General features: G+C 46.6%; 1 protein-coding gene across 3 annotated transcripts in view; it reads right to left on the reverse strand.

Annotated features, from left to right (window-relative positions):
• The window catches only part of PID1 (phosphotyrosine interaction domain containing 1), a 221,263-nt gene extending 208,181 nt beyond the window's left edge, over nucleotides 1-13,082 (reverse strand). The window contains exon 1 of one of the 3 annotated variants that reach the window (XM_012749410.2): nucleotides 12,935-13,082. Coding sequence is in view for 1 of the 3 variants with exons in the window: in XM_012749409.2 (XP_012604863.1) it covers nucleotides 3,168-3,197 (30 nt within the window). In the remaining 2 variants the exon portion in view is untranslated. Of the gene's footprint in view, nucleotides 1-2,950; nucleotides 3,097-3,167; nucleotides 3,447-12,934 lie in introns of those variants that run through there. The other 2 variants (XM_012749409.2, XM_076006005.1) reach the window with 2 other exon arrangements.
• Nucleotides 13,083-13,428: the final 346 nt, after the last annotated feature.

Below are 13,428 nucleotides of genomic sequence, written 5' to 3' on the forward strand. Positions count from 1 at the left end.
CTGAAAAGAGTCTGTTTCAAATACGCTTCTTTAAAAATTTATAACTCCCCCGAGTCCCGCCAAGAGAAAAAGTCGGCTGTGCAGAGGAGAAGGTGAAAAGAGAAGAATTCATATTTATTCATTTCTAAAAGTTAGGGTAGTAAATTAAATCCTCACATCCCTTTTGATCCTATTATATTTTTAATGGCAGAAGCTCCCAGCGAGGGCTGCAGTGGGACGCAACACAAGTTTTAACATTCAAGGCAGCAGATGAACTTGCCTCGGTTCGTGCGACTGAATGAGAAATTACCCGGCTCAGCCCTGCTCGGGGCAGTAGGTCCCTTCTCCTGCCCTGGATTTGGGTCAAACAGCTACACCTCAAATCTGAAAGTATCAGCATGCTGTTTTTTCCTGGCACAGAAGCGGGTAATGATAATGATAATCAAACCTAATAATCAGAGATGCCAATTTCCTGAGCAAAGGAGCCAGCTGCCACCCTCCCAAGTCCTTTAGTTAGAGAGTGACTGCTCCAAGCAAAGTTCTGCCACATTCCCAGGGCCACAGACCTTTCAAATCAGCGTCATCTAATAAAATCATCCTATAAAATCAATTAGGAAAGAATCTCGTTCTTCTCTTCCCTGGCCTCTTTTGTTCCTATGTATTTATACAATAAATCTACCCCTTAGTCCTATTAGGAAACTGGAAATGCCTCTTTGAAGCATTTTCTATACTCTGGCTCATCTAAATGACAATGTTTGCATTAAAAAGGAATGTTTGTATTAAAAACTTAATGAAGTTGTATGAGAAGGTTAAAAAGATTTGTGAAAGGGGGTGGGGTGGGGCTCATTCTCTATTTCCCCACCCAACATGATTTCCTTGGCCATTTCCACGGCCCCTGAATCTAGAAGGGGCAAGACAGCCTACTCCCCAAGGAATCGGATAGTTCCCTGAGGGCAAAAGGAGGAAGAAAAAATCCCACACAGCAGAGACCATGACAAAGATAACCACGAGGAATGTAAACAAAATATTATTACAAGCAGCTCACTCACCACCTCACCCTCAACAACTCTCTCCTTCAGAAGCAAAAGTAACACCACACAAATGGTGTGTTTTCAAGAAAAGTCGAGCTATTTGGGAAGAAGCCATGAAAAGGAAGATCTTTCCCTATTTGTCTCACTTTTACAATCTCAAGGCTTGAGATGACCGTACTTTTAAAAGAGAACCGGGTCCACTGACTAATTTAAATTTGGGGAACGTGAAGTTGAGCCCCGTGTTGGTTAAGTATCTTCCCACAGTGACTTGATCTCAGTGCTGAGCCTTGTTTACCTGAGCTTTTGAAAGCCTAACACCCAGGCTCTTTCGACAGGACGCCTTGAAATAAATAAAATAAACGCACTCACTGCAAACGCAAACGGCAATAAGCCAGACTCATGCCAAAACACACATGTGCACATTTCACAGAAGAATGAAAAGACATTTCTACAAGGAACAATCTCCGTGGGGAACATGAGCCAGAGCACTTGCCTGCCAAGGGACACGTGCTCCGGAGCACCCGCGATTCCCTGAGCGAAACCGGCCGGTAGGGACAACTTCAACAGGCAAAACCCACCAGCTCTTCAGAGGAGCAGATCACCAGGCCAGGACAACCACCTCAAGGAACTTTGGTGAAATCTCTCTAAGGACTTCCAAAAGTTACTCCATGCACTTGGGTGGGGAAGCTGACACCTACCCTCAATCACTCTGCTCCTCTAGAATAGAATTCATGCCTTGCACTGAAAGAGGAATCGAATGCACCACTGGTACCTGGTGCCACTGCCAGAATACATTTATATCACTTTCTGCCAATCATTCAGAGCCCGACGTTGATATTCTCTTAATAAGACAAGGAGGGGCGTTAAGAGGCTGGTCATGCACCTCCCCATGTGCAAGGCTAAACGCAGGTTTTCTTGTTTGTTCTGTGTGAGACCCTGGGCAGTTGGCCTGGTGTCTCAGGCTCCGTTAAAGTGGACCCACTCCCCACAAGTCACAGCCCAGGGAGACTTGGAAAGGAGTGGCGGGGCATCTGTTTCTGCTAAACGCAATGCCCTCTGCAGGTTAATCCGCGGCATGAGGACTCCTAGGCAAAGGTTAGCCTCTCCCAGTATCTGAGGGACTGTCTGTTTGGGGCTTTAAATGTTCATTGAGAAACCTCCAAGCTTGCCAGGGCTCCTGGCTGGACTGTCTTAAGTCTTCAGACGGGCTCGGCCTCCAATGGTGCTATATTTTTACCACTTAAACACTTTTCAAAGTTTACTATGAAACAATGTGGCTCTGAGCCTGCCAAAAGTTTAAGTGCAGAATTCAGTGGATTTGGGTTTTATCTGGCAGAGTAGCTGCTGTCGCTCTTGAGATATTTGCCAACAGAAGGCAGTCATCAAACCTTGCAGCCAGGGCAGCCCCAGGGCCCAGAGTGTCTCTGAATGAGCTCCTCTGGGCAAACGCCCCTCTTTCTCTCTGTGACCACGTCCCCCAACTCCCTAGTTTGAGAATCCATATCAAAGGTAGTTTGGCATTTCCAGAGGCAGCAGTAAAAAAACTTTTGATGGGATGACCCGGGACATAACTATTCCTGGCCGAACTTAACTTTTGATTTTCAAATATCTGGAGGAGCTTGGATTCAGGGGAGATAAAGACAGAGCGCCAGTGAATAGGGAAAAATAAAATAAAATAAGTAGCATGCCATGACCAAGCCAAACCGAGCTTGATATTTCCAAATTATATTGGCAAATGGATGCTTTCACAAAGCATTTGTTCTATCTGTCCTGGAGACAAAAAGAAAAAAAAAAAAATCTGGATTCAAAAACCCTAACCTCAGACCAGTAAATTGTATCAATGGAATGCAACCTAAAATTGCCAGTCAGAAAGTCCAACGTTGTGTACATATATATACATCTCAACACGCACACAAATACCCCCAAGCCAAGAGTTGTACCTCCTAAATGCCCGCGTTAGTCAATTCCATCATCCCCCTCATCCCTGCCCGGTGCCTGGCTCTGGGTTAAGTCGACTGCATGATGTCCCCGTAGACGCGTCTTACAGGATCATTTTGGGCAGATCCCCCCGCAAGTGGGCAGAGACACCACCTAGGCTCCTCCAGCCCGGGCACCTCCTCCTCCAGGCTGGCCCCCGGCCTCCCGGGTGCCCCTTACCTGCAGGCGCTCCGTGGCCGGCTGCCACATCTTTCAGCCCCGGGGTTTGGCAGAAGAGACGCTGGCTAGACTCTGTCGATCGCGCCAGGGGGCGAGGGGCTGCGGTCCCGATTCACATCTGGGGTGGGTGGCCGCGGGATGTGCGTCCTGGCGCCGGCCACCACCGCCAGGTGGGCACCGGGGGCTGCGAGCAGGAGGCGGCGGCGCGGGGCTCCGCTGCCGGCAACTTGTGGGCACGGCGGCGCGCCGGCTGTCCTGGCGCAGCTGCGAGAGGACTGCGCAGCTCCGCCCGGCCCGGCGAGCGCACGGCGGCGGCAGCGGCGGCCGCTCCCTCCTCCTCCTCCTCCCCCGCCGCCGCCGCCCGGACCTGCGCGCTCTGAGCATGCCCGGGGCGGGCGCCCGCCGGGGGCCGCGGGGGCGCGGGGCGCAGCGCGGCAGCCCCCAGATCGCAGCGAGGGGTGGGTGGGAAGGCCAGAAGCCCTGGCGGCGCTGGTCCCCGCGGAAACCCCCGTTGGGATGGGGGTCTGGGAGAGGGGGCAGACTGGCTGAGGAGGGAAGGTGCTGGAGACGGGGTGAGGGGGCCCTTCCCAAAGAAAGAAACCGTAGCCCCTGGGGGTCCCGTGTTTGCATCTAGCAAAGATCTCTGAAGGGCTTGTGCTGTGCCTGGCACCGTGCTGGGGACAAACTCCCATTCATGCCTCCCACCCACTTAACTGAGCACCTAGTATGCTCTAGTGCCTATGCTGGGCGCGGTGCGGAGGCCGCAGCAGCGCAGAATAGAAGAGCATGTTCCTCCTCTCCCGAGCTTACATTCTGCATGGGGAGACAGTCGTGACTGAGAAAACAGGAGCCTGTGCTGTATCGGATGATGGTTGGGAAGAAAATAAAACAGGGCTGATGTGCAGAGAAGGGGAGAGGAGAGATTCTTAGGTAAGGGCCCCAGGGAATGTCTGGGGTACTACCCAAAAGGTGAATGAGATTGGCCAGGTGGGGCTGGCGTGCCAGCAGAGGAGTCAGAGCCTATACAAGGGTGAGGAAGGCAGCACGTGCCCCCCATCATTTACTCACCTTCACCCCGAGATCTGCCAGGTGCTGCAGGAGGCTCTGAAAACCCAAAGGAAAGCCACTCTGGGCACCTGGCCACCGTGGAGTAAGTACCTTTTCTAAATACTCTGGCTCTTCCCATCCTCTTGACAACTTAACAAGAGAAGTATTGATATTTCCACCGTGTGGATTAAACAGATGAGATTAGAGGGGTTAGGCCACTTGTCCAGGTCACACAGTCAGTGAGTGGCTCACAGAGTGCACACTCAGGTGACTCGGGGCAGGAGGTCTTGCCCTGCACCTGGCACTCCTCTGACAGTGGAAACGCAGAGGAAAGCAGGACTGGCCGGGGCTGGGAACCAAGGGGCGTCGGCAGGATGAGATGCAAGCTGAGTCTGGTGGGCTGATGAAGAGTGGGAGGGAAGAGCATGGTGGGAAGAGCTTACCAGACAGAAGGACAGGAGAGGTGGGCAGGGGAACACGGTCTTTGTAGCGAGCCCAAGGCTCCTGAAAGGTGGGGTCCCCAGAGCCTAGGGGCTGGAAAGAGAAGGGCCCTGAGAGCATTTCATGCTAGGATGTCTGACCAGCCTGGGTCCTGAGCTACCCGTGCAATGCCAAAACACACACCCATATCTGGGAGGAGGATCTGTCCATTTTCCTCATCCCACATGGGTACAGTGATTTCCAGATACGGAAGCAGTCCAGAATCTGAGGGGCTCCTAGCTCCTCAGCCCCTCCCAGCAACTCTCCAAGGGACAGGAGCCCCCACTTCCTAAGGCTCGGGGGCACACAGAGGGGAGTCACAGTGGCATTTCAGATCTGGGGCTTTAGGCAGTTCCTTCTGGGTCCCTATATTGGTGCCACCCACCCAGGCAGGCCTAGGACCTCAGTGCCCCCAGGATTTTCTGGCAAAGCCCCAGTACTGTCTCTGAAGGGTTGGTCTCTATCTCCCCAGATCTCCCACTTCTGCCTGAAAACCACACGGACCTTCTCAGCTCCTTCTCCAGTCCCTGCTACTCACTCTGGACCTATCAATAAATCCCTTCTCATGAGGTGCTGGTGTGTCAGCCCTGCGTGGAAATGCACCTCAGATGTCTGGTGGTGTGGTCTCTTTTTAGAGATATTTTTCCTTTTCCAATAACTCATCCTACATGCTTCCCACACCTACAAAACTCCTAATAAAACTAATAGACCTTCCCAGTCCCCTAGTTCTCTTGTATCAAATCCCAAAGTAGAAAGAGATGCACTTCATTGCAAAAATCTACAAAATCCAAATGTGCGTATTAAACCGCTCAGGAAGCTAAAACAGGAATATTCAGTTGCCAGGGATGTCTTCAGATGTGAGCTTTGAAACCATCCTTAGTTGCAGATGCTTCCGCGGAAAAGTGATTTTGTTTTAAATAGCAGTGAAATGAGATAACAGCCTAAATTCAAATCGCATTAGAGCGTTAAATCCTGTCTTCTCACCTCCAAATGTAATTAATTGTTATGACTCAGTAATACAGCTCTTAGTTCAGAGCACAGTGCTATTTAAAGAGAAAAGGCTTTGGCTCTGCAGAGATTGCTTTCAGTTACTGTTCCCACTTTGCAAACAGATTTGGAAGTCGAGAATGTTTAAACTCAAATGGCACTCCGGTCTTAATTACCTTTATGCCACTATTCGGCAAGCGAGAGGAAAGGAGGGGGAAGGGGCAGGTGGAGGCTGGTAGGAGGTGACAAAAAGGGATGGGACAGCCTCCCACCCATATGTTTTGCTCCCTCTCAAGGCTTCCCATTCAGGAGGAACCTGCAATGGAGGGTGAATGAAACAGAGACATCTACTGGCTAGAGATGGGACCTGCATTCTGATCTCTCCCGGCCCTGTTCTGTGGCATGGGCACCTCACCGGTCCTGGTGAGTCTGAAAATGCTGCCTTACCATGTCAACAGGCTCCAAGGAACCACTCTTAAAATAAACGGAAGGTATCTTGATGCAATGAACAGAAATATTAGATATATAAGCACGTGCCTAATTTCACGTGCTTAGTCTCCTACAATTCTCTAGGCAGGTTTAATCTTGTTAATAAATATAATACCATTTCCAGGAAAATTACAAAAATCAAAAAAGTTTGATGAGGCCCAGATGAGTGACAAACATAACATTTGGTCCAGAAAAATAATTATAACCATCCCTAGAAATTATATAAAGCCAGTAATGTAGTACATGATTCTGAACCCTAACATAAGCAACCTCGATGTCCAAATCAGGGTAGTGGTTAATTAAATCATGGTGCAGCATATGAAGGAAATGTTAGAATATTATGCAGCCATTAAAGAGGATAATTAGGAAGTTTTTTGCAGCTGAAAAAAGGCTTCTGATACAATTATAATTCTTTAAGTAGGCTAAAATGTGTTTAATTTGAATAGATGTATAAAATATATATTTATCTCAATAAATATTGGCAAGGAGCTAGGACAATGAGGAGATCCAGGTTGAATCCTGGCCTTTGGACTGTCTATCTAGATGACAACTTCTCACAAGTCATTTCCCTTGCTGAACCTCAGATTTTTTTTTATCTGTAAGTAGGGCGATGTCACCTAATGCTTAGGATTACTGGGAGCAGCGAATGAGCTAACACGCACAGCATGCCTGCCACATGGTAGGTGTGTGGGAAGCATTTGCTCTCATTCCCATTTGTATGTTTCTCTCTCTTTTTTTAATCATTGAAATGGTCAAATTCTCACACAGTGGCCCATGCTTCCTGTGGCTAAGTCATTTGGAATATTTATGGGTTTCAATTATTTTATTTAGTCGGTCAAATAAAAGTGACAACCCATATTAAAGTTTACTTACAATTCTAATTTAAGCAGATGGCCAACAAAAATTATTCTGGTTGTATATTTAGCAGAGTGAGCGTTAGATAGTCCTTCTTATGGCATCATTAACCTTATTTCGAAATTGCCAGAACAGCTGTAGATGAGCAATATAGAAAAGTAAGTCTGAAAATTCATTAAACTATTCAAACCTCCCTGTAGTAACAGAGCTACTGGCTTTTGTCCCCACATAGTGATAGAATTTGGTGGGAGGAGAGGATACTAACATGACCCTTTTCCTCCCTTAAAAGGAAACAGTTGAACTTTGCAAACTATCTGTAAAGGGCAGATGGTGCAGGACTGGTTCATACATGCATTGTGACTCTCTTACTCATGACTTCCTCACACCCTCACAGCCTTACACATGTGATAGATTATTTTCAAAGATGTCGGCAAAAATCTCCCCTCCTCCGGGGAGTCTACCTCCTTTGTGCTATAACCTGCTTGCTTCTCCCATGAGATGGAATCTGTCTCCACTCCTTAAATCTGTGCCAGATTTGCAACTTACTGACCAATACAGTGCACCAGATGTGACTCAGTGGACCTTCTCAACTTGGGCCACAAAAGACCCTGCAGCTTCTGTTCTCACCCTTTTGGAACCTGGGATCAGCCGGTGAAGAAGCCTGGACTGGCCTCCTTAAGATAAAAGCCACAGAGAGGGAAGCCAGGACAAGAGTTAGCACCGCAGCCAGACACGCCAGTGCACTCATCTCAGAACACCCAGCTCAAGCCACCAGAGGACAAGCAGCCACATGGGTGACGCCAGGTGTGACCAGCACAAGAGCCACCCAGCCATCTCAGACCCACCCAAACTGCAGACCCACAGAATCGTGAGCATATGGCATGGTTGTTGTTTTAACCCTTAAGTGTTGGGATGCCTTTTTAGGTAGTGGTAGGTAACTGATAGAACATCGCTAATAAGTCTTAGTCTTTCCCACTAAACCTCACACCTTTCTCAACGTTTCCTAACAACCAATTTACCAGGGTTGGTGCTAAAATGAAGCCTACTCGCGTAACATAAAGACTTCTTTTCTTTTTTTTTTTTTTTTTTTGCCTTATTTCTGCTTTTGCAATTCCCTGATCCACACCTCCATTCTAGTTGCAGATTGTGTGGGCCGTATTTCCGCGTCACACCAGTTAAGTTTTCCAGCCAGTCCCTCTAAAAGGAAGGTGGGGAGTGGGCTGGGCTCCAGCCATGTAGTGACCTTGGTGAATATTTTTTCTGGCACAATTTGCAATAAACATGAAGTCATCCGCTCTTTGACAGCACTTCTCACCCTCCGTGAGACACTGTCTATGTAAACAACAATCTGCCCATCCTTTTGGATGGGTAAATATACTTCCTGTTTCAGTTAGAGTCTGGGGTGGGTGGGCAGTGGAATGGAGAGTGGTACTTAGATCTACTTTCGCCACACCTAGACCAGAAAGGGGCAATTCTATGCTATTACTGTTCTCTGTGGACTGGTTTCTAAGGGTTCTTCTCATTCTCAGCAGTATTCCTGATCAACTGATTATCTCAGTGATCCCAAACACATTCCCACGGGAGCTTGTGTGAAGCTGCACCTTATGCAATCTTCCCACCTCATCACTTCTACGTCTGAGCCAGTTGCACACAAAGACCAATCTTTCTTTGCTTCTATTTTTTTCTCTCTCTCTCCTCCCACTTTGGTTATCAAAGCCAAGAATTATTTATCCTAAAACCTATAGGAAAAGTGTCGGACATAACTTATAGAAATTAGGCTGTCTGGAAGAAAAACCTGCATAATAAGGAAGATGCTTCTTGGCCTACATTGACCTTTACTTAACTCAAAACCTCCATGTACGATTCTGCAGTGCACAACTTGCACTGCTGACCATGGCAGCCCTGCCCAGACTACCTTCCTCTGCCATTCCTTCAGACATCCACGGGACTACTCCATCATAGAATCATAAGGGAATAACATAGATAACGTTGGTGACCTTATGGATAAGAATTGGTAGAGAGATGAGAAGAAATGAAATGTTCATCTTTAAGAAACTCTACCCAGATTGTAGGTATAAAGCATTGCAGAAACTGTGGCTATATATTCTGTGATCTATTTTTACTGGTCGTATTGTGAGTGGCAGAGAAAAAGAACAGGAAATCGTCAATGACCTCTTGAAGTGTGGACAACATTCCCTCCTTTGATGAAGTCCACTTCCAAAGGCTGGTCAGTGTGGGAGTGCAAAGGCCTCAGTGGAGGCCCCTTGTAGAGGGCCGTCTCTGCTCGAGAGCTTTGCATTGGATCAGCCCAAGCTCAGCTGCGGTCACCTCACAGTTCAACTTCTCTTTTCATTCAAAGCTGCTTCTCTCTCTTGCTTACAGACTCTTAAATAGGAATTTGGGAGCCAGACTGCCCACTGGATGCCAGTAGGTAGAGTATTACCTCCTGATTGCCCTCAGAAGGCGGTAACTGGGCTATTATTAAAACTTTCACTAGTGGTGGACTGACATGAGACACAAATGAAAGGGAGTGTGCTGATGGGCACAGCGTCCCAGGCATCAGCGAGACCACGGAATCAGATGGCTCTTGCTGAGGCCGTGGATGTGTTGGGGAAAGACAAGGAGATGCTGCTGCTAAGGAGAGGTGCAAAGCGAAGTGCTCCTTTGCAGCTTGTGCAGAGATGCTCATCTCCGCAGCTGAATGGTACAGAAAGCTGAGGCCCAGGCCTAGGAATTCGTTATCCAGAGAGTGGAGCTCCAGAGAAGATGGAATTCACCACTCTAGAAAGTTCTGTGGCAAGTTCAGGGCCCTCACTGGAAAGGAGCGAGACCCCGAGGCTTAGGTTGGAAATCCTGAATTCCCAGATTGTCTGACTCGGAACCCAGGGAAGAGGCCCACTCTGCTTTGGAGAGGAGAGCTGCACTCCTTGCTCATGAAAAATGCATCAAACTCTGCAGTGCAAGATACCTATTTCAACATAATTGATTTATATAGAACACCGTACATAACAAAAGCAGATATGCATTCATTTTAAGTGCATATGAACGTTCACCAGTATAGACCCTATATGGCTCCGTACCTCAAGTGGCAATAGTTTTAAAAGAATTGGAATCATACAGAATACGTTCTCTGAACACAACAGAATTAACCGAGACATCAGTAACAGAGGCACCTTGGAAAATCCACAAATATTTGGAAATTAAATACCACACTGTGAAGGAAGCTTTGGATCCAAGAAAAAAAAAATACAGAAGAAATTTTAAACTACTTTTAGTGAAATAATAATAAACACCAGCCTATTAAAATTGTTGCATGTAGCAAAAGCAATAGAAGAATTTATAATTTATACTTAGAAAAGCAAAGATCCCTAAAATCAACTCTCTGAGCTTCTGCCTTGAGAATCTGGAAAAGAAGAGGCTGTAACGTGGAGGTTTCAGCAATGCAACATGGCACAACCACTCCAGAAAGCAGTTCAGCAGTTTCTTACCCAGCTGAACATATGCTTATCATATGACCCAGCAATTCTCAATCTAGGTATTTACCCAAGAAAAATGCGAACATATGTCCACACAAAGACGTAAGTATTTATAGCAGCTCTATTCATCATAAGACACATTGAAAACCTGAATATTATTCAACAGGTAAACGGCTGAGCATATTGTGGTAGATCCTCATAGCAGAATGCTTCTCAGCCGTAAGAGAGAACCACTAGCACATGCAACAGCATGGATGAACCTTAAAAAAATTATTCTGAGCCAAAGAAGCTAGACACAAAAGACTCTAGGATGTATAATTCCACTAATAATAAATTCTAGAAAGGGCAAAGTTTGTCTATAGATATATATTGACAGAAGATTAGTAGCTTCTTAGGGTTGGAGGTAAGGTACGGGGCACAAGGGTAATTGAACACAAACGGATGTGAGAAGCTTTGCCAAGACCAGCTGAGTCACCAGCAGAGGTTGAGCGGCTTCCAGAATAAGCAGCAAAGGAGGGAGATGATGAGTATCAGTGCATTGATGAGGCCGTACTTGAGCCCACTAATCTTTCCCTTGCAAGCTTCTTCAGGAAAAAAGACCTATCGGAAAACTGGAGGTGCCATTCCCTGATGGGTGAGCTTCCTGGATTCAGGAAGTGGACCTGAGCCACACAAGGGGTGGACTGTGGTGGGTACCGGGTGCCCCCTCATCACTCCCTCAGCTCTGACTGTTGACTGTTGCCAGCGCATGTCCGAGTCCCATCCAGGGCTTTGCTCTCAGCCAAAGTAAGTTGACTTGCTCAAAGTTACGTCCACTGCCTGGGGGCAGTTCCCATCTGATGACTGGTTGGTTCCAGGATACAAAGACCTGTCTCAATGAAGGACCCTCTGAGGAGCCATGGCGGCTGCAGAGGTCCCCGCAGGGCCAGCAGGACCCCGTTAGAGCCCCATCACTGTTAAACTTCCCCCTCTGCCCAGTGTCGCTCCCACCTGCGACTTACAGATGTGGCTCTCTAGAGAACTCCCCAGATAGCCTCCTGCACATACATCTCTGCCTCAGAGGCTGTCTCCCAGAGAACCTGACCTAAGATACAGGAAACGTTGAAGTTGCAAAAGGGGAAGTGTGGATTTAGTGAGATCGGTTCCCTCTTGCTCGGACAGCACAGGCGTCAGCCCTTACTGCTAGGGTAGCGTCACCAACTCCTGTTCCAGACACAGTCATTGTTCCCTCCTCCTCCCCACCCCCACTCATGGTAACCAGCACCCAAGACTCAATTCGATAGTTCACAGGGGATATTTCTGGAAGCTTCCAGAAATTTAAATTTTTATAGTGATATTCCTCTACAATTGTCCCGTTTTGTGTTTTTAAAAGCAATATACTGCTTGGGGCTTTTTTATCTGAGTAATTTCATGACAGTGAAATACATAAATTTTCAAGGTCATTAAAGAGAACAGTAAAGGGAACAAACAGGAAAGGGTTAGTGTCACCAAGAGATGTTTTAGGGGATGGTCGCTATATAATGGGAACATTTTTGAGGTACAAATACATGTAACTGTGCAGATGTGAGTTATGAAAGAGAATTTTTCTGGTGCTCACTGTTAAGATAAGCAGAGAAATTGTGAGAATGCTGCCCAGTTACACCGAGAGAACTTCAGAACACAAGTGTCTCACGAGCTAATTCATGGGCCACTGAGATAGCAGATGCCTCATGGAGGCAAAGTCCTGAGGGGAGGAGACCAATTTTGTGCCCACAAAGGGCTGGGTGGTAGTTGCCACCTCCAACCTGTTACCAATATAGGCCTCCAAAGGTATCAAAAGATATTTTAAGATGAATCATGAGAATTTCCTCTTCTTACAAGGGCAACAAAGCATTAACATCTGAAAAGTCAACTCATATTTTTGTCCCTGATTACAAAAAAACAACACAGGCTGAATTTTTAAAAAGTTGGAAAATACAGAATATTATCAGGAAGAAAATAAATATTTTGCATAACCTGGTCAAGCAAAGAAAACCATTTTTTTAACATTTTGGCCTATTTCTTTCTACGGTAGAAAGAAATAGGGTAAATAAACATAGAAATAATTCATATCAGTAGATAGTTTAGATGATACTATATGTCCAATTTTTGAACCCGACCCTTTTTCTTTCTTGCTGTGTGCTGTGCTTGTGTAATTACTCTCAGGTTAGCTCCCTGGAGGGTAAGATGGGTAGGGAAACAGAATAGATGCTCTTTGCCTACAGAGCTCACCCTGGAGCTTCTGGGCCTTACAGTTTTACTTCTGGCTACTCTGGTTCATGTATAAACATAGTTCCAGAATTTTAACTTAAATCATATTTTCCCATTATTATCTGTCCACCTTTTCCAAAATGTTTTTGTATTTATTTCTTTTATAGCTAAAACCAAAAAAGTCAAAAACAAAATCGAACATACCGTATGATCTCAATTAAGGTCAGGAATGTAGCGTGGTCCTGGCTGCTGGGAAGTCTGTTTGGAACAAGGCTCGCCGGGTTGTTCAACAGAGAGACAGACACACACACAAGAGGGAATGCACTTCAACCACCCCCTTTCCATCTGAGCGCTCAGGTTTCTCGACTTCCCTTAACTCATCTTCAACCCATTTTAACAGGTTGTGAAATCCGTTTCGTGAGTCATAATCAGCATTGTGAAAAAATAGTTCAGTTGGAGAGAAAAGAGGACAGAACATACCAAAGTGCACCACACATAATAAAGGTTAAGTGTTGCTTCGTGAAACATTTGTGTTGGCCATTTGTGTGTGACTTTTCATGATGCAAACTGTATTCTTACTGTGTGTCGTGAAAGCCATTCTCTAACGCCTTTCTCCCGTCGTCTGAACAACTGTTGAAAATCATCGCTTTCAAAACAGTGTTCGGATTGTCAAAGATTCCACCATCCCCACACCCGCT

The sequence above is a fragment of the Microcebus murinus genome, chromosome 8 (genome assembly GCF_040939455.1).
Source record: "Microcebus murinus isolate Inina chromosome 8, M.murinus_Inina_mat1.0, whole genome shotgun sequence".
In the NCBI taxonomy this organism is placed as follows: Eukaryota; Metazoa; Chordata; class Mammalia; order Primates; family Cheirogaleidae; genus Microcebus; species Microcebus murinus.